General features: G+C 42.4%; 1 protein-coding gene across 1 annotated transcript; it reads right to left on the bottom strand.

The window, feature by feature from the left end:
* Positions 1 to 10,173: 10,173 nt before the first annotated feature.
* On the bottom strand, positions 10,174 to 10,566 carry LOC127207027 (40S ribosomal protein S15a-like). The gene has a single exon (XM_051166320.1). It carries the CDS (start codon positions 10,564 to 10,566, stop codon positions 10,174 to 10,176), a length of 393 nt encoding a protein of 130 aa, XP_051022277.1.
* Between the last annotated feature and the right edge of the window lie 16,142 nt (positions 10,567 to 26,708).

The following is a 26,708-nucleotide window of genomic DNA, read 5'->3' as shown; positions in this document are numbered from 1 at the left end:
TGGCAAGTTTAGGGACTTCTAATTCCTCCTTCTTTAACTGTAGCTGCCCACATTTGCAAGTTTATGTCTTTCCAATGTTACTTTATTATGCTGACTTTTATTTATTATTTCACTTGGATTTTTTTGTTGCAAAATCGGATAACATAAATATGTCCTCTACAAACTGTTGGCTGTGAACTTGTGTTTAGAGGGGTAAAACATTTTCCCTATTACTTTTCTAAAGGACTTACATTCTTTTGCAGTCATCCAATTCATTCTGTGATTATTTTCTTCATATTTTTTTATTTTTCACATATACATTTATATTATTATACATATATAAAATAAACTACACAGAGCAAGAAGAACCACGAAACAATCAGGAATTATATTAATGTTACATTCATAGTGTTTTGGCTATTTGTGTTTGGCAACCTTGAAGAAAACATTTTCCTATCTTGGTGTGTTTAAAATTCAGAATGTACATTCTGTAATTTTTTTAATTGACTTCTTCAGGATGAGGTGGCATGGGCTGAAATATCAATCCTTGGGATTAGAAGCTATTGCTAACCTAAGAACAGTGTTTTGACTTGGGGGTAGTGAGGTGAGAAAGCAGGAGAAATAGAGGCAAGTTTATGAATACTAAATTGAGGAGGAAGGAGACAGCCTGTAGGGTAGGGAAATACATTTAGTTAGCAACATGTTTCTTGAGCCAATGTAATAATCAAATCCCTAGCTAGAGAAAAGCCCTTGCTTTAAACCCATTTACATTCTAGTTAAGGAGAAAGAGGGGCAGGTATTAAATCAAGAATTATTGTGCAGTTTAAATGTAACAAGAGTGAGTGTGCATGCTCTATCTGCTCAGAGAAGGCCTGCCGCTAACTGGAGCACAGTCTTTCCCATTCTTGGTTGTGTTGTGGTCACCATCTCCACTAACACAGCTGAAAACCGAGAACAGTGTGCAAAGTAAAGTAAATCAGTCACACAAGGACAGTTATCATCCAAGGCCACGTACATAGAAGGCACAGAGTCACAGTATTCATGGTGGTAGAAAAGAAAAGGTTGGGTGGGGGTATTATAATACGTACAAAGTTCCAGTTGGACAGAGTAAAAGGAAGTGGTGCTGATGGTTGAAAACTATCACACTTCATTCCTAACTGTATAGATGGATAAGGCAGTAAAGTTGTTATATGTAATTTATCATAGTGGGGGAAAACTGTAATATAGACAGTGTTGGGATTTAGGCAGCAGAACTATGGAGGCTGCCTCTGGGTGAGGGTAGAAGGAAAAATAGGAAGGGGGAAGGGTACGGCTGATATAGGGGATACACAGAGGGAGGGCATGTGGCTGGCGGTGACAGTGGGAATGTGTCCTGCTGTTGTCCAAGTCCCTGTAGCCGGCTGTGGAGGTGCCTGATTGCTAGCAGACAGTAACTCAGGACAGGGAAGGAATCGGAAAGTCATGTTAGAATGAGAATGTGCCAGAAGGCACACTTCTTTCCTGCAGTACTTAATAGAGATTGTCAACTTGGTGGGATTTACAATCAATCAAACCTCTAGGCATGTGTGTGAGGGAGTTTCTTCATTCAGCTCATGGAAGTGAGAAAAATCCACCTTAACTGCAGGCAGCATCATTTCATCGGCTGGGGTCCCAGACTGAATAAAAAGGAGAGAGAGTGAAGAGAGTACCAACACTCATCACTCTTGGCTTCCTGATTGTGAGTCGTCCATGCAATGTGACCAGCTACCTCAAGCTCCCGCACCTTTACAGTCCTGCATGAGGGAGTGTACCTTGGAACCATGAACCAAAATAAATACTTCTGAAAGAAGTGGGGGCTGGGGGCGGGGGTTGATTTGCTTTGCCCATAAAAGGTGTTACATTAATTTTTCCTGCTTATTCTCTACCATACAAGTTCCTACTGTGTACCAGATATCCAAAACTAATTTAATAGCCAGAAATACATATGAATAAATACATTTTGTTAATGAGCCTCTTGGTATTTAGATATTTATTTATTTATTTTGTTTTTTTTTTTTATTAATTTATTCTTGTTACATCTCAATGGTTATCCCATCCCTTGTATCCTCCCATTCTTCCCTCCCTCCCATTTTCCCCCCATTCCCCTCCCCTATGACTGTTCCTGAGGGGGATTACCTCCCCCTGTGTATGCTCATAGGGTATCAAGTCTCTTCTTGGTAACCTGCTGTCCTTCCTCTGAGTGTCACCAGGTCTCCCCCTCCAGGGGACATGGTCTTATTTTGGTTTTTTGAGACAGGATTTCTCTGTGTAGCATTGGCTGCCCTGGATCGTTTTCTAGACCAGGCTGGCCTTGAACTCAGAGGTCTGCCTGCCTCTGCCTCCCTGAGTGCTGGAATTACAGGCATGTACTACCACACCAGGTGAATATAGATTTTTAAAAAATATATCTTAAGTGCTTCAAAAGAAAACTTCTCAAGTTTTAAATGTTTGCTTTTTAAAATCTGTTTTTCCTATAACATTTCTGAAATGTGTCTCTTTTATTTAAAAGTTGCATTTATTTATTTAAAGAGAGCGTAGGTGTATGAGCACTTGGGCCTCAGAATGCATGCAAAACTCAGATGGCAACTTGCAGGCATTGGTGCTCTCCTTCCTCCACATGGGCTCCAGTGGTCCACTTCACTCAGGCCATCAGCTATCTCAAACCCAATATGCCTAGTTCTAAATAGAGGAGGTTTCTCTGCGAAACAATGTATCCTGGTGATTTATCAAAAGACAGATTAAGAATTAACTGCATAAACCCTGAAAGACCCCTTGAGATGCAAAAGATACCACATGTGAATACAAACAACAAACCTAAATAATATTAGCAGAGTCAATATGAGAGGTTTATGTAATTCACATGAAATTCCCACTTAAAAAGAAAAGGCAGCTGAAGCACGCCACAGTGAAAGAAATACAAGGACGAATAAAATGTGAAGTGCTGCTCAGTCTCCCTGCTCATAAACCTGTACACTAAAAAAAATTAGAAAACATCACTCCTCATCTAACAAATTGGCAACAATTTAAAGGCTTCATCCTAAGCAGCATTAGGGGCCATCATAGCACCCTAGCCACGATTGATGGGGATATAAAAATGGCCCTCTTCCTGCAGAGGAATTTAAGAATCTGTATAAAACTTAAAAGTTACATTTTTTTTTTTCTAATTAAGTAGTTCTTTCCCTGGCGATGCCAACTCACAATCCAGTATTTTTAATAAGGAAAATTTGAGGAAAACCTAAACTTCCATAGTATGGAAGACTAGTTAAGTAATGGCCAAAATAATAGGAAATCCCATATATGGTAAATGTTTAAAAGAAATGTTGTAATCTATATTCACTGACACGGACCAGGTATAATGATATAACATGGCCAGGTATAACCTACCTACCACATGATTATAATACACCATTGTCTTAGTTACTTTTGTATTGTTTTGAAGAGACACCAAAACCAAGCCAAGTTACATTTTTTAAAAAAGCATTCAGTTGGGGGCTTGCTTACAGTTTCAGTGGGTTAGTCCATGACCATCATGGCAGGGAACATGGCAGCAGACAGGCAGGTGTGGTGATTTGAGATAAGAACTTAAATCTGATCCCTCCCTGCTCTGCAACTTGTTGGCAAAGAGAGGAAGTGGGCCTTGGGTGGCCTTTTGAAATCTCAAATCTCACCTCCTCACGTGACATACCTCCTCAACAAGCCCAGATTTCCTAATTCTTGATCCATACAAACTATGGATCAAGTGTTCAGCTGCAGGGGCCATTCTCTTTCAAACCACACAACCATCAATCAGCATAAGGTAAAAATCAGGATTATGCTGGGCATGGTGGCAGTGCACACCTTTAATCCCAGCCGTCGGGAGGTAGAGGCAAGTGGATCACTGTGAGTTTGAGGCCAGCCTGGTCTACAAATTGAGTCCAGGATAGCCAGGGCTCTGTTAAACAGAGAAACCCTGCCTCCAAAAGCAAAGCAAAGCAAAGCAAAACAAAAAAATCAGTATTATGATGAGATACTATCATGTAAGTAGCATGTATATAGAAAAAGTCATAAGGAATTTATACTACTATGTTCATTGCAAATGCCTTTCTTTGCAGAAGAGATGAGCTTTTCATTAGACTATTTTGTGTCACTATAACAAATCACCAGCCAGGTGGTGGTGGTGCACACCTTTAATCCCAGCACTTGAGAGGCAGAGGCAGGCAGATCTTCATGAGTTCAAGGCCAGCCTGGTCTACAAAGGGACTCCAGGACAGCCAATGCTACACAGAAAAAAAAAAAAATCACCTGAGACTAATTTATAAAGAACTGGAATTGTATTGTTGGTAGTGTTCAGAGACTGGCATGTCTGAGATTAAGACACTGACATCTGGTGAGGGTCCTCCCCCTTCATCTTTACATGGTAGAAAGCAAAATGGCAGAGGGGCAGTGAATATTGCATCCTCGCAGGCCCACAGAGCAGAGCGAGAGAGTGCACTCACTCTCCTCAATGGCAGGGATCCACTCAGGAGGACACACCCCACATGATATAAACAACTCCCAAAAGACTCCACCCCCAGCACTGTCCTGGTGAGGACTATGTTCCCAATGAAGAAATTCAGGGGCACTCATTTAAAAGAATATCAAGAATGAACCAGGGCAAGGCAGAACCAAAAGGGAGGATGCTTTATATAGCCTGTTCAGGCCAATTGCAACATTCCCTCCCCACTGAAACATTTCCTCCAGGAATGAGAAGAAGCTTTGAACCATAAAGAGAGGTAAAATAATACTAATTAATAATAATAATAATAATAATAATAATAATAATAATAATAATAATAATAATAATATTTAAAAATGTAAACTTCTTAAGGCCCCTATTGGTGGGGGACAGAGACTTTGACCAGTCAAACTGCTGGTCAAATAGGATTTAGCCTATGGAGTTGCCTGCAAGGGCTCTGGGGCTTCAGAGTTGCAATTTTGAGGGTTTATCACCCGTGTTGGGCCAGGCCTGGTGCAGCTACTTTTGAGCCCTTACTGTTCCTTTGAAAGCAACTCCTCACCTGTACTCCTGCTTGTAACCCCAGTAAACATTCATTAGTTTACCAAAGCAGACGTTGGTGCGCTTCTTACTGTGGCCTGCCGAAGGCTTCCCTTTCTGTGCTGAGAGCAGGAGTGTGTTGGCCTCCTTAGTGGCTGTCTCTCCTACAGCCCAATGCTTTCTGAATTATGATACTTTTAGCAAAAGCATCTACTGTTGTTCAGATGAATCTTTTAAAGATTTATTTATTTGTTTGTTGTATATAAATGATTTGTCTGCAGAAGAGGGCATCAGATCACATGATAGATGGCTGTGAGCCACCATGTGGTTGCTGGGAATTGAACTCAGGACCTCTGGAGGAGCAATCAGTGCCCTTAACCTCTGAGCCATCTCTCCAGCCCCTGCTCAGATGATTTAAGGAATAGTTTGATCCTGGGTAGGAGGGGCAGGGATTTAACAGTCTTATAGGCAGAGAAATAAGAGGGGGCAGTTAAATCTTAGGATTCAGAAAGGCCTCGCTGAAAAAACTGCCTTTAAGATAAACAAGTAGCTTGGAAGATAACTAGAGGTGGTGGGGACAGCACTACATTTATACATCATGGCACCTCAAGCTAAAACAAACGCCAATGGCTTACAGCAGTCAAAATTTGTTACTGTCTCTCAGAAGTCTGAAGGCTGAGTAGACTCAGCTAGGCCGTTCTCACTTGGGCAGCTCTCTTGTGGCTACACTAGATAGTGGCAGATATTATCTTGAGGTTTCCTCACTCAGAAAGTGCTGGTAGTTGGTGCTGGCTGTTGGCTGTCAGCCAAAATACCTACCCAGGGCTTTGCTATGTGACCTGGGCCTTCTAGTGGCATGCTGTCTAGGTTCCCAGGAGGGCTAAGGTTGACACAGCATTCCTTTTCATAACCTTCCTCAGGAGGCACATGACATCGCTTAGTCATGTGACCCATTGATGTCACAGCCCCATTCAGATTCAAGGGAAGAGTGGAAGGAATGTCAGAGTCGTATTGTGAAAACAATATATGTGATGGGACATTATGGTTTGTGCTCTTCTGTTGGCATAGTCATCAATGCTCTATAGGCGCAATCTATACCACCCTACCTCTATATGGCTGCCCTTGAACTCAGAATATGGACAGAAGAAAGGAGACTTCAAAGGTTCTATAAAACTGTGATGCTTATGAGTGACAATTGTTCGCCAAATATTTCCTTTATGTTTTTTGTTTGTTTTTTCTGTTTAATTAATGTATTTATTCGCTTTACATCCTGTCCTTCCTCTCGTCCCAGCCCCACCCTATCGCCATGACATCCTGCCCCAGCACTTCATGTTGCTTTAGGACAGAGTGCATGCACTTTCACTGAGGCCAGACAAGGCAGCCCAGCTAGGAGAAAGTGATCCAACAGCAGGCAACAGAGTCCATGTCAGGGACAGCTCCCGCTCCAGTTGCTAAGGGCACCCACTTGAAAGCAGGGTTGTCTATCAGCTCCATAAATGTAGAGGGTCTAGGTCCAGTCCATGCATGCACTTAGATTGGTTGTTCAGTCTCTGTGAGCCCCCATGGGCCTAGGTTAGTTGATTCTGTTGGTCTTCTTATGGAGTTCTTTTCCCTTTCGGATCCTTTTATCCTCCCCAACTCTTCCACAAGATCCCCAGATCTCGGTCTAATGTTTGGCTGTGGGTCTCACACCTGATTTGATACGCTGCTGGGTTGAGCCTCTCAGACAACAGTTAGCTATGCTTCTGTCTGGTGGTCCTTGCTCCTTTGTTTTGTTTGTAACCAAACTTCATGTACACTAGGCTGGCTTCAAACTTACTACATAAAGCACAACCTTTACCTGCCTCCTCCTCCCCCTAAATACTCAGATTACACTCATGTACCATAGCACCTGGTGGGTCAAACCCAGGGGCTTTGTGCATGTAAGGCAAGCCCCCAACCGACTAACCTACATCCTAAGCCCTACCGACTGTCCTGTCACAGGGTCCAGTGTCATCATCTGTGTCAACTTGTGACATCCAAAAGATGAGGAACGTGCACTTTCCATTGACAAGATGCCCCAGATGGTTTTGACCAGAGCAACACAAGGGTGATCTTCTTGCTTTAAAATGACCACTGTGATAATATCTCTGTAAAAAGACTCCAGGGAGAAGAGATTAAATAATAAAAACAGTAAGTGCTAAAACTGTGCCCCTACTTATCAGCTCCCCACTCAACACAAAAAAATGATGCTTCAGTGTGAATGATGGTACCCTCCACGTTTGTGCCAAAGCATTCAGTCTTCAGGATGCTCACAGTGGACTTCAGTTCTTACAGAAGCAGAGGCTCCTGTGCCCAGCAGGAAATTGCTAGGTCATGGGAAGCAAGTAGACTTTTTGAGAATGCATAGCAAGGTAGCACTTCAGGGACGCTAACTGGTATTTCTCCCACTGAGCAAAGAGCACGGGCTCCCTAGAAAATGAGCCTCACTTGATTGCCAAGGGCTCCAATAGCTGGTAGCTCAGGGTGAGTGTGGCATTGCAGGAGGAAGTGGGGTAATCCGGAAGAGGAGGCCGTGTGGTCTGGCTGCATTGGCAAGCTGAAGCTTAGTCACTGTCACTCCTAGCTTCCCTCTAGTTCTGTTAAGAGATCTGTGTCAGGCAATCATCAGAACACTAGCATAAGTCTGTTTTTAAAGTTTCTTCCACTAACTAGCATTATTTTATTGGACAAACTGTCAAAATTCACCTATTCTTTCTCTGAGCGCCTTTCTTCCTTTCTCATTGGTGCTAGACAGTCATTTTCCCTAATGCTATATAATTTTGAAGAGGCTGTGTCAATTGCATAAAATATTTCTAATCTCCATAATTAAGATGCTGCTGGCCTGACAGCTTTGCTCTCTCACTCCCCCTCGGCTAGTTGCAGGCTGTAAAAAGACATTTTAAAAGAGTACTAAAGCAAAAATGACACGCTGTTCCCATCCCAGAGGGCCTGCTCACGCCTGCCGTCAGCCTCCCTCAGCTCCTGCCTGCAGAGTTGCACTTACAGCTTCTTCAGATGTGGGGGAAAGAGCCTAGTGTCAAAGTTCTCTTCTCTTGATGACCATCATCTTGGCATTTCCAGAAAAATGTGTGCCTGTCTCCAGTTTCTGTTAGCTGTGCCTCAACCAATAACACATTTGATGAAGAGAAGCCACCAATGTAATGATCAAATCCGGAGGTCAGAAAGGAATCAAGAGTGGGAACCAGCAGATCAGTGCAGTTGATAGAGAGGAGTCTTTCAGATGCAGGTCCACTTTTGGGGAAAAACAGAACAGTTTTTAAAAAGTAACAATTTAACTAGACTTCCCCTATTCACATCTTTCTTCACCTATCCTGTGTGTTAAGTGATCTATTCAGGTAACAGGCACAAAAGTCTATTGTCATCTTCACGGTACTTTTATTGAGTTAAAAAAAAAATTAAATCATCATTTTAGCAGTTATCACAGTGAAATAGAATTGATTATACTGGAATAAAGGAATTTATCCTCAAACCCTCATAGGGTTGGTTTATTTTGTTTTGTTTTTACTTTAAAAAAAAAATTCTTTGTGAATTTCACATCATTACCCCAATCCCATTTGTCTTCCCATTCTTCCATATCCACTCTCTGCCCTTGTGATCTCCCCCCTCCCACACACGCACAAATAAAACAAACAAACAACTTGACCATGGATGCTGTTGTGTGTCACGGTGTGTCATGCAGTATACCTTTGGCCTAAATAGCTCTTCTTGCAAACTACAGCTGCCATGTGGCTCTAAGAGCTCTGCGCTTGACTCAGGTAAATCAGTATATCCATTTGCTACTGCCTTAGTTCACTTTTCTTGTCTGCTAAGTCATCCCCCTGCCTCTAAACTAGGAAGAGGACGCTCATTAGATGATTGTGAGGAGAGTCCAAGGACCTTCAACGGACATTACACGCCCTTGAAGTTGGTTAAGTGTCAGTTCTTGAACAGACTTCTTTTACATTTATTTACTTAATGTGTGCACATGGGTATGGTTGTCAGAGGAAAACTTGAAGATCTCATTTCTCTCCTTCTACCATATGGGGCTGGGACTGAGCTCAGGTCATCAGGCTTGGCCACAGCTACCTTAGCTACCTTAGCCATCTTGCTAGCTGAAAGTCACAGTTCTTGCCATTTCCTCTTTCTGTCCCTCTTTCTGCCTCACTCAGATATATTCCTAGAAATGTAAGGCGTTCCATTATTTTGTTTGTTTGTTTTGCTTGCTTGTTTCCTTTTCCATTTCTTGGAGTTCTGTCTGAAATCTGCCAGAGGAGAGACATTAGTTACCCGATCTCAGTAGTCCCAGTAGTTAAGTGTAACTGACTCTCCTACCAGAACCAGTCCTTTTCCTGACATCACCAGCTTTCCTCATATGTCGCCTAGAATAACTCATTTGTGACTCCCTGGGAAAGGAAACGATAAAATCACAGTGGAGCTAGAAGTGTGGCCTGAGTGTCCTCTCTCACTTAAAAACACTGTGGACACTGGAGCTCCTCTAGCAGGTCAACGTCAAGGCACACAAATACCAACAGGAGCACGGTGCCTGCAGCTATCAAGCTCTGAGGAGGCCATTGGGTCATCCCTCATATCCTCTTCAAACTATCAAATCTCCGTCCTCAATATTATTTCAAAAAAGTTAACTGTGGATTAAAGAGACTAAGTCACAGCAAAAAGCATCTTATTTAGAAGCCTAAAACACTTCTTCCCTCCCGGGAAAGAAAAGTAATTGCTTGCTCAGCAGGGTGCATGAGTTCCTTCCGGCCCCTGGGCCATCACTCGGGAGAGTATTGGTAGAGAGAGATACAACCCAAGACCCCAGGTTCATGGTAAAAGTAAGGACGTTCCCCCACAAGGTGCTCTTAAGCTTGAAGCTCCCTGTCTTTATTTCTCCCTCCTTCCCTTCTTGTTGAGAATTCCAACACCCTGATAGACTGGTTATATTGGGGCTCTGGAGTCAGACAAACGCCAGCAGCTCTGCAAATCAGAGTATGGGGTCCTCCGGCAAATGAGGGCACCCTCAAAGCAAGAGGGAACGCTTACTGGACTTCCAGTAATGTGCGGGCCTTGCCGGCCACGGGCAGTTGACCACTCTCCCCCCGCCCCCCACTCCTCGAAGGCTTTTTTATTCATGTTTTACATCTCTAGAAAAAGAATCCCAGGATCTTCCCTCCTGTGTGTTTTTGTCTTGCTTCCTCATGGTCCATGATACCAGCTGAGGGTGTCAGTACAATGAAGCCAAACTGACGAGGTGGGAGCAGATTGTTCTGCCATTTTTCTAGGTCCTTGAGTTGCACATCAAATCTAGGGCTGGTCTCTCCACACTTGGTGAGCCTGCCTGTGAGGTTCACAATGATTTTCCCAGCTCTATGGTCATCAGTGAGCTCAAATTCACCAATGTAGCCTTGCTTCATCACCACGGTTGGGAAGCGGACGATGACTTTGGAGCACAGCCTGATGAGGGCCTGGCGTTTGCCTCGCTTCTCAGTGTTGTTGATGCTCTTGAGAGCATCTGCCAGGACATTCATGTGGACCATGGTGACGGCGCGGAAAGATGGCGGAAAGAGCCAGTTGGCCACTTTTAATCTACTGCCTTCAAAGACAAAATTAGCATCCTGCATAATCATTTTCTCAACCTATGTTTCACTTTTCATAAGATATTAACACTTCAGAAGAACATAATTGGCTGGGCAATGGAACACGGAGGTGCCTGGGGGTCCTCATTCTGAAAATAAAGGAATACATTTCAGCTTTTTAGATGATAGTTTTTCTTAAAGGCAAAATATTTTGTGCCCTGTGTTGCAGGATCACAATAGTTTAGTAAAATTTTAGTGTTAGGAAAGAGAATGACAAGAAGTTTGTTTCTTCCCTTTAAAAATGTCTGTCTTAGAGAAATACAAGTGCAGGAAAGTCCAAGAAAATGAACAAGATTATATCACTGAGCAGTGTGTTGGAGGAACTTGGAGGTTTTATAATAAACCCTTTTCTCCAAGCCCACATTACTATCTATTGAACCAAAGCTCTCAGGAGGTTGGGCAAAAAGTCTAGAAATTTGTCTGTAGATCAGAATGACTTACTTTTATTTATTTACTTTTTTACGAGGAGCCTGTGGTTTTGCATATTTTGGTGGCGGGCAAGTATATTTTAGTTACTTTTCCATGACCTTGGTATTTGAAATTAAAATTGTCAGTGTATTTGGACATCCCCCCCCCCCTAAAGTTAGGACAGTTGTGTTAGGTAGGTGTTTACTTGTGTGAATTATCATGCAGACATCTTACCAGTCTTGTGAGTACAGTGCCGATGACACACTTTGTATTGTAGGAATCTCACTGCCTGTCCTGTCTGCTAGCGGCTCCGTTAGGCTAGGCTCTTCACTCCAAAGCTGGGACTCGTGTCCTTCTAGTTGGGAATTTACAGAAGTAATTTGAATGAGTTAAAACCAAGTCTTGATAGCAGGAGACAGCTTTCTGGTCTAGATGTACACTTAGCTTAGGTTGGAAATTACTTTAAAGAGGGTTTGGGCATGTCTTCAGTCTCTGTGTAAATACCAACATGCTTATTATGCATCATAAACCAGTGTGTATGCCTGTGTATGGATTTGTAGAGCTGGTTTCTGCTTCAAGTAAAGCTGCACCCTTGATTTTACAAGGTCCCCTCCACCCGGAACCCTATAAACGTTTGTAAATAAAACACTAAAATTTGTTGTGATAGGTTCAATTTGGGAAATATCTACTGAGAGACCAAAAAGTTCCTTTTTTAAGTACCTTGGTTAAAGAGTAAAGATTATTTCTCTTATTTTTTAAAAGAAGAATGCACTTTAACAAACACCGCCGCATGGGCAATTCAAACAAATCCATAAAATACAGTACCCATCCAGAAACCACACTTCCTGAAAACCGTACAAAGCAGAGTCCGGGCAGGCTGGTGATCTCACTGCCTGTAGGTTAAAGCTCAGATTCTGATGAATTGTGAGACAAGCAGGGCTACTTCAAAGAGCAATGTGAATACAATCGGAAGCTTCCGTCTATAAAATGGCGGGTCCCGTATTTACCACTAACTAGCAAAACTGACAGAAAAACTCATAGAAATAAAATGTTTAAGAATCTTTCCTGCTTGCTGGTAAAACACAGGCTCTTAGTGAAAACACTGAGAATGAAGGGCCAGAGAAGGAATTCCAAGGACAACAGAAGAAGATATTCATGGAGGCAAAGATACCAAAGTCCAGAGCCAAGTGCCTCAGAAAATCCAGTCATTGTAGACAGCAACTAAACTCTGCCTCAAATCCCATTTTTGTTGGTTTACAGAATAAGAAATGTTTCTTCTTTTCAAAGTGAAGTGATGAATTGATACTGTGTGCGTGCATGCATGCGTGCGTGCGTGTGTGTGTGTGTGTGTGTGTGTTTGTGTGTGTTTTGTGTGTGTGTGTGTGTGAGAGAGAGAGAGAGAGAGAGAGAGAGAGAGGTGAATCTTGTTACTTTTCAGGTTGTATGACACTACTTTGTGGGTGACTCTCTTGTGGGCTTTAAGATGACCTTGTGTCAGCCTGAATGGAATGAATACGTGTGCCCTTATAGTATCTTTTGCCCATTGCTATGTAGTATCTTCTCTTTGACACCTCTTCTTTCGATTAGATATGTCAAATTCCATATAATATTGTAATAATCATAAAAGACTATTATTCATTCAAAAAAAAAAAAAAAAGAATCTTTACTGCTTGTGTGCACTCCTTCCAATAGCAGACTTTCTCAAATGGAGTTTTGTAGTCCATATTTTAAAAATTGTATGTTTGTAACAAATAAAGTATGTGGAAAAGTAAAAAATAAATAAATTATAGTTTTCCTCATTTTTTCCCATTCCTGGGATTGAAGCCAAGCAAATTCTCTACCACTGAGATGCATCTATCTATCTATCTATCTATCTATCTATCTATCTATCTATCATCTACCTACCTATTATCTATCTAGCCTATCTGTTATCTATTAATCTTCCTATCTTTTAGAGAGGGTCATCCCAAGTTGCCCAGCTGACCTTGAATTTAGTAGGGAGTCTAGCCAATTCCTGAACTCATGATCTCCTGCCTCTGCCTCACAAATAGTGAGGATTACAGCTGTGGCTGGCATACTTTTTCTGAATGAAAATGTATGCTTGCTGAGGCAGGTATTACACAGAGAGGTGAGACATGCCTAAATTGTTCTTCAACTTCTCAGCAGACCATGTTCTTCTGCTCATTTTGCCCCAGGCTAGCCATTGACACCCCATCCCCCATGCCTTGGCTTGCCATCCCATAGTCCAGGGCAAATAGTAGGAACTCGGTGTATGTGAACTATTGTTTCTCTACATGTCATTGAAGCCAGTGAGGTCTCTGAAATTTTATTATTTGTTTCCCAGAGAGATGAGCAAAGATATATCAATCAGCTTTTCATTGTTGTGTCAAGATGTCCGAGAAAACAACTTTTGGTTTATAAACTGAGATCCTTCAGCCCACAATCCTTGGCTCTGCTGCTTCTGGGACAACACAGAACATGTTAGTGGAGGTGGTGGTGGGGGGAGTTGGGAGGGTTGTGGTAGAGCAAATCTTTTCAGTTTGTGGTAGATAGGAGGCAGAAAAGCAGAGAGAAGCAGAGGTTGGAGCAAGCCGTCCTTGGAAGTCCTTCCATCCTGCCCTGCAAAGCACAGTTCCTCTGCCGGTGATACCACATTAACTGGGACCCTTGAAGAGATTAAATCATGAAATAAGTCAGAGTTCTCATGATCCAAGCCTTCAACACAGGAGCCTTCTGGGAGGCCAAGTCATATAATAACACAGAAATGCAAACTTATCTTTTCAAACAATAATTTTATCTTTGATAATGGCAGTGTGTGTGTGTTTAAGTGCCTATGGCCTATGGAGTTCAGAACTGGGCATCAGATCCTTTAGCGCTCATGTTCCAGGCTGTTGTGAGCCACGCAACATGGAAACCATACTCAGGTCTTCTGCAAGAGCAGCATGTGCTCCTAAGCCATAGGCCATGCCTTCAGCCTCTCCACCTTGTCTTTGGTGGGGGTGCCTTTCAGTGAGCCAGCTCACCACTCGCCTAGAGTGTCCAGCCAGCGAGCTCCAGGGATCCTCTGGTCTCTGCCTTCTGAGCTCTGTGCTTATAGCCGTGTACTCCTATCCAATTTTCAGCTGGAGGTAAGAAATCAGGTGTTCATACTTGCATGGCAAATACTTCACCAACTAAGCCATGTCTCCAGTCCCAGTCAGTGCTTTTTAATTAATAAAATGCACAAAAGTATTTTAAATGTATGCAATAAATAGTAACAACCAATTGTTGATTGCTTACTGTATCCCAGGAGCTAAATATTTGCTCCTGTATTTAATCCTCACTCTAAACCTATGGGGTACTTCATTTTCACAGTTGTCCTCCCTCTTTCTTTTTCTGCCTGCCGCTTTCTCTCATTCTCTCTCTTCTTCCCTTCACTCATTCTATTGAGACCTGATGAACCCACATACACGGGCTGATAATGAGCCCAAGCCTGTAAGATGAAAATCTGAAATCCAAACATCTTTGTTAGACTAAGTGCCCAGCCTCTCTCTCTCTCTCTCTCTCTCTCTCTCTCTCTCTCTCTCTCTCTCTCTCTCTCTCTCTGTGTGTGTGTGTGTGTGTGTGTGTGTAGACTCACAAAGATTGGCATGCCTCTACCTCACTGAGTGCTGGGCTTACAGATGTGCACCACCGTGCCCAGCATGCCCTATCTCTTAACAAATCTGCTGTTTGAAATCAACTCTATGTCCCCTACTAGCTGTTATTTTTTTTAAAGATGTATTTATTTATTATGTATACAATGTTCTGCCTGCATGTATACCCACAGGTCAGAAGAGGGCACCAAATCTCACTCTACATGATTGTGAGCCAACCTCTGGTTGCTGGGAATTGAACTCAGGACCTTTGGAAGAGCAGCCAGTGCTCTTAACCACTGAGCCATCTCTCCGGCCCCCTACTGACCATTATTCATATTTTTTGCATATTTCCTCTCAATCTCTCTTCCATATCTTCAGCCTGAGATAAAAATATAGACGACATAAATATAGATATAGCTAGACTTTAAAAAAAAAAAAACAAAATTAGACAATGCAATTTTGTACAATTCTTTTAAGATTGAATGATGCATTGTTGCATTCCCTGGTCACTGCAGACACATCTAAAATATAATTCTCACTGGCTGCATGACAGTCATCATATGCTCTACTGTACTCGAATGAAGAAATGCCATTGTACTGGATTTGATGATTTTTTTTTGGTATGTGTGTTAAATAAAATTTTTAGGAACACGAAATGTTACAACCTTTCTGAATGTCAATTTGGCAATACATCAGGAGCCTTAGGAAGTTCTTGTCTTTATAACCTCACTTACAGAAATTTACTCAGAGGAAATTACAGGATCTTCACCAAGATTGATGCACGAGGGTGTTTACCACAGTGGTTGCAAAGCCTTTGTGTGGGCACCTGTAAGAGAAGCAGGAAATGCTCATATCTTTATGATGGCTGATAGCTAACTGCTGAATTGATGATGGTTTTTATTACATACACTTTCTGAAAATTCTGTAAGTATGAACAGTTTCTGGAAACTTAGAAAGGAGTGTTTGAAAACTTAGTGTCGTTTTGGTGAATTTTGATCCATCCATCATTGAATCTTTATCTTCCATGCAAAGTTTGATTTAAATGGTTTGTGTGCCCATACTTTCCAACAATCTCCAGCTTACAGTGTAAATAAATATCACTCTAATACCTTCCCCTAGTTCCTTTAATCGTCAACTATTAATGGCTTAGCACTATCAACTCTAATAACTCCTAAACCTACCAGAGACAGGCATTCATTCGCTTCTCTGACAGTTTTTTTTCTTTTTTATTATTATTTAATTTATTTATTCAGATTACAACTCAATTGTTATCCCATCACTTGTGTCCTCCCATTCCTCCCTCCCTCCTGCTTTCACCCTATTCCCTTCCCCTAGGTCTATGACCGAGGGGGACCTCCTTCCTTACTATATAGTCATAGGTGATCATGCCTGATTTTGGTAGCCTGTTTATTCTTTCTTTGAGTGCCACCAGGCTTCCCCACCAAGGGAAGTTGGTCAAATATGAGGCACCAGAGTTCATGCCAGAGTCAGTCCCTGCTCTCCACATAACTGTGGAGAGTGTCCTGTCCATTGGCTAGATCAGAGTAGGGGTTCGATGTTTACTACTTGTGTTGTCCTTGGTTAGTGCAATAGTTTGAGCAGACCCCACTGGGCCCTGATCCACCCATCATGATGTTCTTCTTGTAGGTTTCTAGGACCCTCTGGATCTTTCTATTTCCCCATCTCCTATAGTTCTCTTACCTAGAGTCCCAGTAGGATGTCCTCACATCTATCCCAATCTCCTGCTAAGTGAAGACTTTCGTGGGACATGCCTTTTGGGGTAGTGCACAATTATAAGTGAGTATATATCGTGTGAGTCTTTCTGCTCCTGGGTTAACACACTCAGTAAGATCATTTCTAGTTCCATCCATTTGTCCACAAATTTCAGAAATTCCTTATTTTTAATAGCTGAGTAGTATTCCATAGTGTAAATGTACCACAATTTCATTATCCATTTTTCAACGGAGGAACATTTAGACTGTTTCCAGGTTCTGGCTATTATGAATAAGGCTGCTATGAACATGGTTAAGTATATGTCCTTGTTGTGTTGTGGAGCATTTTCTGGGTATATTCCAAGGAGTGGAATAGCTGGGTCTTAAGGAAGCCCTATTCCCAGTTTTCTGAGAAAGCGCCAGATAGATTTCCAAAGTGGTTGTACAAGTTTGCATTTCCACCAGCAATGAAGGAGTACTCCTCTTTCTCCACATCCTCACCACCATGTGGTGTCACTTGAGTTTTTGATCTTAGCCATTCTGATGGGTATAAGATGGAATCTCAGAGTCGTTTCTACTTGCATTTCTCTGATGACTAAAGATATTGTCATCAGCCATTCGATACTCTTCTGTTGAAAATTCTCTGTTTAGTTCTGAGCCCCATTTCTTAATTGGGTTATTAGGTTTGGTGGTGTTTAATTTCTTAAGTTCTTTATATATTTTGGATATTAGACCGTTATCAAATGTAGGATTGGTGAAGATCTTCTCCCAGTCTATAGGCTGTCTGTAGGTTTTGTTCTGTTGACAGTGTCTCCTGCCTTACAGAAGCTTCTCTGCCTCATGAGGTCCCATTTATTAATTGTTGACCTTAAGGCCTGGGCTGTTGGTGTTCTGTTCAGGAAGTTGTCTCCTGTGCCAATGTGTTCCAGGCTCTTCCCCACTTTTTCTTCTGACTGATTTAGTGTCTCTGGTTTTACATTGAGGTCTTTAATCTATTTGGACTTGAGTTTTGTGAATGATGACAAATACGGGTCTAATTGCATTTTTCTACATGTAGACATCCAGTTGGACCAGCACCATTTGTTGAAGATGCTATCTTTTTTCCATTGAATAAATTTGGCTTCTTTGTCAAAAACCAAGTGACCATATGAGTGTGGATTCATTTCTGAGTCTTCCATTGATCAACCAGCCTATTGCTGTGCCAGTACCATGCTGTTTTAATTACTGTGCTCTATAGTACAGCTTGAGATTGGGTATGGAGATTCCTCCAGAGGATCTTTTATTATATAGGATTGTTTTGCCTATTCTGGGTTTTTTTGTTTTTCCATATGAAGTTGAGAAGTGATCTTTCAATGTCTTTAAAATTTGTGTAGGTATTTTGATAGGGATTGCATTAAATCTGTAAATTGCTTTTGGTAAGATGGCCATTTTTACTATGGCAATTCTCCAGATTCACAAACAAGGGAGATCCTTCCATCTTCTGATGTCATCTTCAATCTCTTTCTTCAGAGATTTGAAGTTTTTTTTCAAACAAGCCCTTCACTTGCTTGGTTGGAATTATTCCTAGAAGCCAGGCGTGGTGACGCACGCCTTTAATCCCAGCACTCGAGAGGCAGAGGCAGGCGGATTGCTGTGAGTTCGAGGCCAGCCTGGTCTACAGAGTGAGTCCAGGATAGCAAAGGCTACACAGAGAAACCTTGTCTCGAAAATTAAAAAAAAAAAAAAAAAAAAAAAAAAAAGAAAAGAAAAAGAAAAAGAATTGTTCCTAGATATTTTATATTGCTTGTGGCTATCATGAAGGGTGTAGTTTTCCTAACTTTTTCCTCTGCATGACTGTCATTTGTATATAGGAAGGCTACTGACTTTTTTGATTTAATTTTGTATCCAGCCAATTAGCTGAAGGTGTTTATCAGCTGTAGGAGTTCTCTGGTGGAATTTTGGGAGTCAGTTATGTACACTATCATATCATCTGCAAATAGGGATAATTTGAACTCCTCTTTTCCAGTTTGGATTCCCTTAATCTCCATTTGTTGTCTTATTGCTCTAGCTAGAACTTCATGAACTACACTGAAGATATATGGAGAAAGTGGGCAGCCTTGTCTGGTCCCGATTTTAGAGGAGTTTCCTTGAGTATCTCTCCATTTAATTTGATTTTGGCTATTGGCTTGCTGTATATAACCTTTACTGTGTTTAGGTATGTGCCTTGTATTCCCAATCTCTCCAAAACTTTAAACATGAATGGATGTTCCATCCATTTGCCTGCAAATTTCAGGATTTCCTTGTTGTTAATACCTGAGTAGTATTCCATTGTGTAACTGTACCACAGTTTCTTTATCCATTCTTCAGTTGAGGGACATCTAGGTTGTTTCCAGATTCTGGCTATTACAAATGAAATTGCTATAAACATAGTTGAGCAAATGTCCTTGTTGTAAGGGGGAACATCTTTAGGGTATGTGTCCAGGTGTGGTATACCTGGGTCTTGAGGTAGCACTATTCCCAATTTTTGGAGAAAGCACCAGATTGATTTCCAAAAGGTTGTAGAAGTTTATACTCCCAACAGCAATGGAGTGTTCCCGTACACACACACACACACACACACACACACACACACACACACACACTCACACTCACATATTCTCAGGAACAAAAATGTTAAAAAAAAATTTTTTTTAAATAGATAAGAATGCTCCAGAGAGATTTTATTAAGGGGCCTTCAGTCTAGTAGCTTGGGATAGTACTGGGAAGATGCTGCAATTCAAGCAGTGTGGCTCTGAAAGTGGCCCTGCCATTTTGGAGCCTTAAGCAAGTCAATGACTTCTTGTCAGAGTTTCTCTGGGTTTTCTCAGGTTTCTGTAAAAAGCCTCAGTGCAGTTTTATTTTCCTGACCCTGGTTGGGTGTGGCTGGAGCCTAGGAATCTGTGGCTGGCATCTTTTGTTTTTAGAAAAGACCCAGCATTTCAGTATTCAAATACTGCCTCTAAGAGCAACATGACGTGACTTCTGGGAATGGCTCTAAAATACATCAACAATGAAAGGAAATGAACAAACGTGGCAGAGTTTTTACAACTGGTATCTGGGGAGTGGACATATGGGTTTTACAGCATATTCTTTGCTTTTTTTTTTTTTTTTTCTTTCATGTGTGCTTAAATAACTTTATCGTAAAAATAAAGAGACAGGAGAGGAATTACAGCCACTCTGTCTCCTTGTGGTATGGGTGTAACCTTCTCTTTCTAGCCCCGTGCCTCATAATGATCATAATTTTTGTATTTTTATCTTCTGTGTCACATTCTGGGTAATTTTATCTAACCTATTTTTACTCCAATTATTCTGCCTTCAATTACATTTAATATGTTGTTGAATATTTAATTTCAGCTATTATAATTTTATTTATAGAGACACTGATTCTTTTAAAAATGTGTTAGATTTCTTTTTGTACTTTCTTGCTCCTTTTTACTTTTCTCTAATGACAATGACTTACCTGTGGGGATTTATTTTAGTGCTTCATATCCCAGATATTTGAAAACAACAACAACAAACTATTAGGCCTAGTTGTCTTAGATATAGTCATTTTATAACCTTGGTCTCACAATTCCAGCATCAGAAATTTATTTGTTCCATAATCTTTTTTCCAAGACAGGTGGATCACGGTGAGTTCGAGGCCACCTTGGTCAACAAAGTGAGTCCAGGACAACCAAGGCCACACAGAGAAACCCTGTCTCAAAAACCCAGAAAAACAAACAAAAATAAACAAACAAAAAAGTAAACAAGAACAACAACAACAAGAAAAAAACACCCTAAAACTAGGACTTCTACTTCGGGAACAGCTCAGTGGAAGAGAGCAGTCTGCAGAGAATCAGCTACAGCTAATAAGCAATATAATATATTAAAACGCCCATCCACATGTCCTAAGGGCACATAGAACACGAAGACACATTTACTAAAGAAAATCTGCCTGCTGGGTCTTAGGAAGGACAGCAGGCATTCCTGGAACTGACTACACTATTTTTCCCTTTACATGTGACTTACATGACATGAGCCCCATTCGGCTCAAATATCCCTAAGAAAACAGAGCTCTGTCGCCCTGGTTTCCCTCTAGTGTGTCAGGATGCTAAAGTCAGTGACCTCACAGTCCTGAACTGCAGAATCTGCCTCTGGAGAGCCTGAGAGGCTAAACCATCAGAGGTTTCCTTTCTCCAGCTCCCTCATACAGCAGCGGCTCTGTCCTATGCAGAGCAGGCCTGTGGGGGTCATCAGACTCCTTGGGTCAGCTCATTTGTAGGGTGGAGGTTTCAAGGAAGGAGAAACAAAATAAGATCAAAAACTATTGCCTCCGTCCATCTTGCACCCTGAGCACAAAATCAAGGTGTCAGTCCACGCGAGAGAGGCCGGCTCTAGTCGCTAGACCCTTTTCAGAGCAGAGCTCAGGGGATTTTGCCCTGTGGAAGCAAGTCTTGAGGAACAGAATTCTGAAGTTCTCTCCAAAGCAACTGCCTCATTGGAAGCAGAGTTTGGGGAAATTCAAGCCTAAAGAATATCTCAGACATATGGAGGTTTTGGTGGTAAACAGTTGAGGGAATGTTGGTAGTTCCGTAGGGCAAGACACTAAGCCATAGGTCAAGTAGTTTATGGGAGAACCAGGAAAAGACGAACCAGAGAAGAAGGGTTCTTAGGGTCAGAACAGACTTTAAAGACTGGACTCAGGGACTAGCAGGAAGGACAAGATTTAATTGGATTAGATTTTCAGGCAAGTTTTGTTCCAGGGCTTTGTCAAAAGCAATAAAGCAATCAGCTGGCTATTAGTGGAGTCGCACAAAGGCAGGCAGCTTAAAAGAGTGATCAGGGAAAGAGACAAAAGCCCAGCTGAGACTCCTGGCATCCATGGTGACCACACGAGCCCAAGGCTCTGGATGTCCTCTAAGAAGTGACATCAGGGGCTTCACTCAACAAGTAAAATAGCCCTCATTAAAATAATCCAGGCGAGGCACTTAACTAAAAAATAAACAAACAACAACAAAACCAAGTTGCGAGTGAGGGAGGAAATGAATATTCTGAAATTTGTTCTGTCTTATTAAGTCTTCCCAAAGAGAGCAATGTGCCACTCCCACCTAAGGAAACAATGCGGGTACAAGGAAACTGCCTTGAGAAGGCTGCTGGTTCAGATGTCAAGTCTGATGAACAAAATGATCAAGTCAGACCTCACCAGCATAGCCAAAGAATGAAGGGAAGCCATGCTTAGTGAAGACGGGCAGGATAATAGAGTATCAGCGAGGAGGAGACAGAATTTTTTTTTTTTTTTTTTTTTTTTTTTTTTTTTTTTAGCAAGAACCATGTGGAGAACTGTAGGCCTGGATTTGGGTAGGACAGTGCCGGAATTTAGAATTTCACCAAAGCACATTGGGGGGTACATGAGGATTGGACTAAATGTGACCTGGCAAACGTAAAGCTGGAATGACAGAGATTACACGACTAAAGAAGAGAGCAAGGAAATGGATGAAAGCTAAATAAACAGAGGAGCAAAGAAGTGTATAACTCAGGAAATCCAACAGGCTTCTAGTAGGACAAAGGCAACGAGATGCACGCTCAAACCCATCACAGCAAAACCACTGAAAGGAATTTTCAAAGAGAAAAATTTGAAAGCATCATGAAAAAGAAAGAAAGAGGGAGAGAAAAAAGACTCCTCACATACATACAAGAGGGCTCTAATAAGATTAAAAGTCGAATTTTTTTCTCCATCAAAACCAATGGAGACCACGATCAATATGATCAAATATTCAAAGTGCTGAAAGAATAAAAGCCAGGCAAGAATGTCACACCCAGAAAGATGCTTCAGATCATCCTCCGCCTCTCGGTTGAGATCAAGGGCTGCAAAACTTTTTTGATAACTTCTAATTACTTTGCATAGTATCAATACTGTGTATCGTGTGGCTGGGTGGGGGAAGGGCAGTGGCTGCACTTGCAGAGGCCTGGGTTTGAGTCCCAGCGCCTGCATGGTGCTGAGCGAGAACTGTAGCTCCATCCTAAGGCGTCCAACGCTCCCTTCTGGCTTCAGTGGTCACTGCACTCACGTATGTGGTGTACAAACACAGGCAAAACACCACAGACATGAAATAAAATAGATCTTTAAAGGAGACTTTTAAAAAATTACGAATCATCACCTCCATGGGTGTCAACTTCTCTATCCTCTAAAAATGTATTTTCCTTAAGAAACTTGGTTGCAAAAAAAAAAAAAAAAAAAAAAAAAAAAAAAAGAAAAAGAAAAAAGAAAAAGAAAAAGAAAAAGAAACTTGGTTGCTCTGGAATTTTTTCCACCTGTCCTCTCTTGCCCAAGAACCCTTTAAATAGGTTATTCCCCTGTCTAGAACACGCCTCTCTTCATCTACTTAAGACTTGCCTTTGGAGCTCAGCTCAAGCTTTGCTTCCTCTGGGAAGCCTTCTCCCACCTCCCAGCCTGGCAAGATATGCATATTCCTGCCTGTTTCTCCTTCAGAGCCATGAAATTATACATGGACTGGTGTATTTGATTAAAAGGAACACGTTGTACAGTCTACAAGGAGAACTGGAGAGATGGCTCGGTGGGTAGGAGCACTCACAGCTCTTCCAGAAGAACCACTCAATTCCTAACATCCAAGCCAGGAGACTCACAACCACCTATAACTCTAGCTCCAGGGGACCTGACACCATCTTCTGAACTCACGCCTACACTCACACCCACATACCCACGTGCAGACACACATACACATATTGCTTAGAAAAATAATAAGTAGATCTAAAAAGCTTCTAAAGCGTGTGTGTGTGCCTTTGTTCTGCTATAGGCTAAGAGGATGGAAATATTTTATCTGAGGTCAGTGCCTAGTCCAGTCTTCTCAGAGAGCCAGTGATAGGAGTCCATGTAGAGACCTACAGGCAAACACTAGTCGAAGCCAGTGGAACCCTGCAGAAGAAGAGGAGAAAGGATTATAGGAGCCAGAGGGGCCAAGGGCATCATGAGAACATGGGCTGCTAAATCAACTAAGCAGGGCTCATAGGAGTTCACAGAGACTGAAGCAGCATCAGGGAGCCTGTATGGCTCTGGGCTAGGGCCTCTGCATATACATTATGGTTGCATAATGGTCTTGTGGGACCCCTAATAGTGGGAGGGGTAGTACTGATTTTTTTACCTGTACTTGGGACCCTTTTCTTCCTAATGGGTAGACTGCTCCAGCTTTGACATGGGGGTTTGTGCCTAGTCTTATTGTAATTTGTTATGCCTTGTTCAGTTAATATCCTTGGGAGGCCTGCTCCTTTTTTTTTAAATAAGGGAAACAGAGGAAAAGTAGATCTAGGGGAAGTGGGAAGGGTATGAAGAGGAGGCATAGGGGAAACTTACAGTCAGAGTGCAATGTACATAAAGAAGAAAAATAAAAATTAAGATTTTATTGGAGGAATAGTGGCCATTGCATCAGGTAGACCCTGCAGTGGCAGCACAGAGACAAGTAAGGAAGCAGTTAAGAGTGTTCCAAAGGAGTGCCCATCAAAGTACAGTCAGCCGGAGGGGTGGGGTCAGAGCAGAAGGAGCTGCCAGTGGATGGATGCCAGGCTTCTCTCATGCACAATGCAATAAAATGGTTCCGTTTAGGTCACTAGAGAGTCTGGCTGTTGAGCGTGGGGATATGAACAGGCTGAGTTCAGGGTGCAACTACTAATTCCGGGGTGTCAGTCAGCCCTCTGATTTTAGGCCAGCAGTTGGGCCCAGGGTTCTGGAATTTAGAGCTGTTGAGGGTGCAGATCTGCAAAGCCAGCTGTGCTTCTCCCAGGCTCCCCTCCTTCACACCCGGGGTGTACCATTGCTGCCAGCCTCCCAGCTGCAGCTCTGTTCTGTCCCAACCCTAACAAAGCTGGAAGTGTCCTCCCCAAACTCCACCTGCTTCCCTACTTCCTCTGAACCCCACCCTGCAGGAGGGCTGTGTCAAGGCTCTTGGGAGATCTTTTTGTTTCAGGCTAGTCCCATGAAGAAAAAAACCGCCTCTAGAAGTGAATGCAAAGCTCTTTTGTGTCTCTTTCTTTTGACGCTCTCGGCCTAAATCTCAGAGGAGTGTGTGCTGCATATCCGAGGGTGGAGGCGGACTTTTCTGTTTGTGGGCCAGCTCTCAAAGGTCAGGCAGCAAGCCTTGGTCGTGTTAATGGCCATTCTGTGAAATTAGATTTTTTTTTTTTTTAATTTTTACCGGCTCAAGGGACTTTTAGAAAACTTCCAAATGAGGACTATTGTCCCCAAGTCACATTGATCATTACCGGTAAAGTGAGGATTTGCTCTCAAGTCTGACAGAAAACTGGAGCTGGAGAGATGGCTCAGTAGGACTCAAATTTGAACCCCGAAAGCCACACAAAAAGCCAGACATGGTCGCACGAATCTGTAATCCCAGCTCCCTTACCGCAAAACAGTAGGTAGAGTCAGAGACTGTGCTAAAGCTCAGAGGCCAGCTGGCCTGGAGTAAACTCTGCAACAGCAGGAAGAGGAGAGACCTTGCCTCAAAACAAGGGGGAAAGCTGGCGCCCAGCATGGAGGCGCACACCTTTAATCCCAGCTGTTAGGATTCTGCTTCAGTCTGCCCCCCTGTGATGTCACTGCTTACCTGCCATGGGAGGCATGACCCTACGCAGGGCCACACAAAAGACAGACCCTCCACATGGTCTCTCTCTCTCTCTCTCTCTCTCTCTCTCTCTCTCTCTCTCTCTCTCTCTCTCTCTCTCTCTCTCCCCCTCCTCTCCTCTCTCCTCTCTCTCTCTCTCTCTCTCTCTCCTCCTCCCTCTCCCACCCTCTCCTCCTCTCCTCTCCCCCTCTCCTCTACCATCTCTCTCTCTCTCTCTCTCTTTCTCTCTCTCTCTCTCTCTCTCTCTCTTTCTCTCTCTCCCTCTCTCTCCCTGCCTCCCTCTTCCTCTCTCTCTATGGGGTACCCCTCCCCCCTTTTCCTTCTCCCCCCATGATCATTTAATAAACCTCATATAATATAATATCTGTTGCCTGGCATCTTATTATCTTATCATCCTATTTTTGTTTTATTAATCATAACACCAGCACGCAGGGACTCAGAGGCAGGCAGATTTCTGAGAGTTCGAGGCCAGCCTTGGCTACAAAAAGAGTTCCAGGACAGCCAGGGCTGTTATACAGAGAATCTTTGTCTCAGAAAAGCAAACCAAACCAAACCAACCAACCAACAGCAACAACACCCTCCAAAAAACAAACAAAACCAAACAAAGCAAAATAATGCAACAAAACAGAACAAAACCAAACCAAACCAACCAACCAACCAAACAAACAAAAAGCAAAAGCAAAAACAAAAATAAAGGGGAAAAGCAAGAATAAAATCCTGAAAGCTGCCTGCTGGCTTCTACATACATGATGTGGCACATGCATACATGTTCCTTCATTCCTCCCCTGCACCCCCCCATCCCCGCCCCCCGTGTGTGTATGTCTGTCTGTCTCTCTCTCTCACTCACACAACTTAAAAAAATAGATAATGATTTTCAGAAAAGAGGCCATTGCTTTTTCTTTTTCCATATATATATATATATATTCTTTTATTAACACTTACATCCAGATCATGGACCCCTCCCTCCCACCATTGCTTATTGCTTTTTTTGGCTACAACTTCTGCATAGTCTGTAGCTTCTTGGTGGATATTTTCCATACCACACACCATTCCTGACACATAGTATAACTGAATGTGGGGGTTGTGAAACATTTGGCAAGAGTAAAAGGTTTCCGAATTCAAAATCAAATGTGTGATGAGTCTGAGCTGTTCTTGGCAGTGTTCTTCCCTGTTGAGTCCTGAGATTTCACTGCTGCCCGGGTTGTGAACACACAACATGTGCACTTTACATTGTACCTGTGGTCGTGCCAGGCAGGCCAAGGACTGTTGCCTGAAATACCTCGGCTTCAGTAAGACACTCTTGTATGCTCTATTTGCAGTGTTTTTACTATACATACAATGCCTTCTGGCCTGGGCGTGGTGGCACCCACCTTTAATCCCAGCACTTGGGAGGCAGAGGCAGGGGGATCTCTGTGAGTTGAGGCCAGCATGGTCTACAAAGCGAGTCCAGGGCAGCCAAGGCTACACAGAGAAACCTTGTCTCAAAACAAACAAACAAACAAACAAACAAACAAACGTGTCTTCTTCTTTCATGGGAACATAACGGTTTAATTATGGGTATGGAAAAGACTCAGTAGTTTTCTCTGACCTTCAGATTGGCTTATCAAGGCACACATCAGATTGGCATGTCTTTGGAGTGTACTCTGTTAGAATGTTGGATTTTTAGAATTGCTTTT

Source organism: Acomys russatus, chromosome 2, assembly GCF_903995435.1.
Source record: "Acomys russatus chromosome 2, mAcoRus1.1, whole genome shotgun sequence".
NCBI classification, from domain to species: Eukaryota; Metazoa; Chordata; class Mammalia; order Rodentia; family Muridae; genus Acomys; species Acomys russatus.
The sequence above is the reverse complement of the archived record's forward strand: the minus strand, read 5'-3'. Positions and strand labels throughout refer to the sequence as shown.

Bases quoted from the DNA above. Each gene is read 5' to 3' on its own strand.
- LOC127207027 (XM_051166320.1), bottom strand. From the start codon at position 10,566: ATGGTCCACATGAATGTCCTGGCAGATGCTCTCAAGAGCATCAACAAC.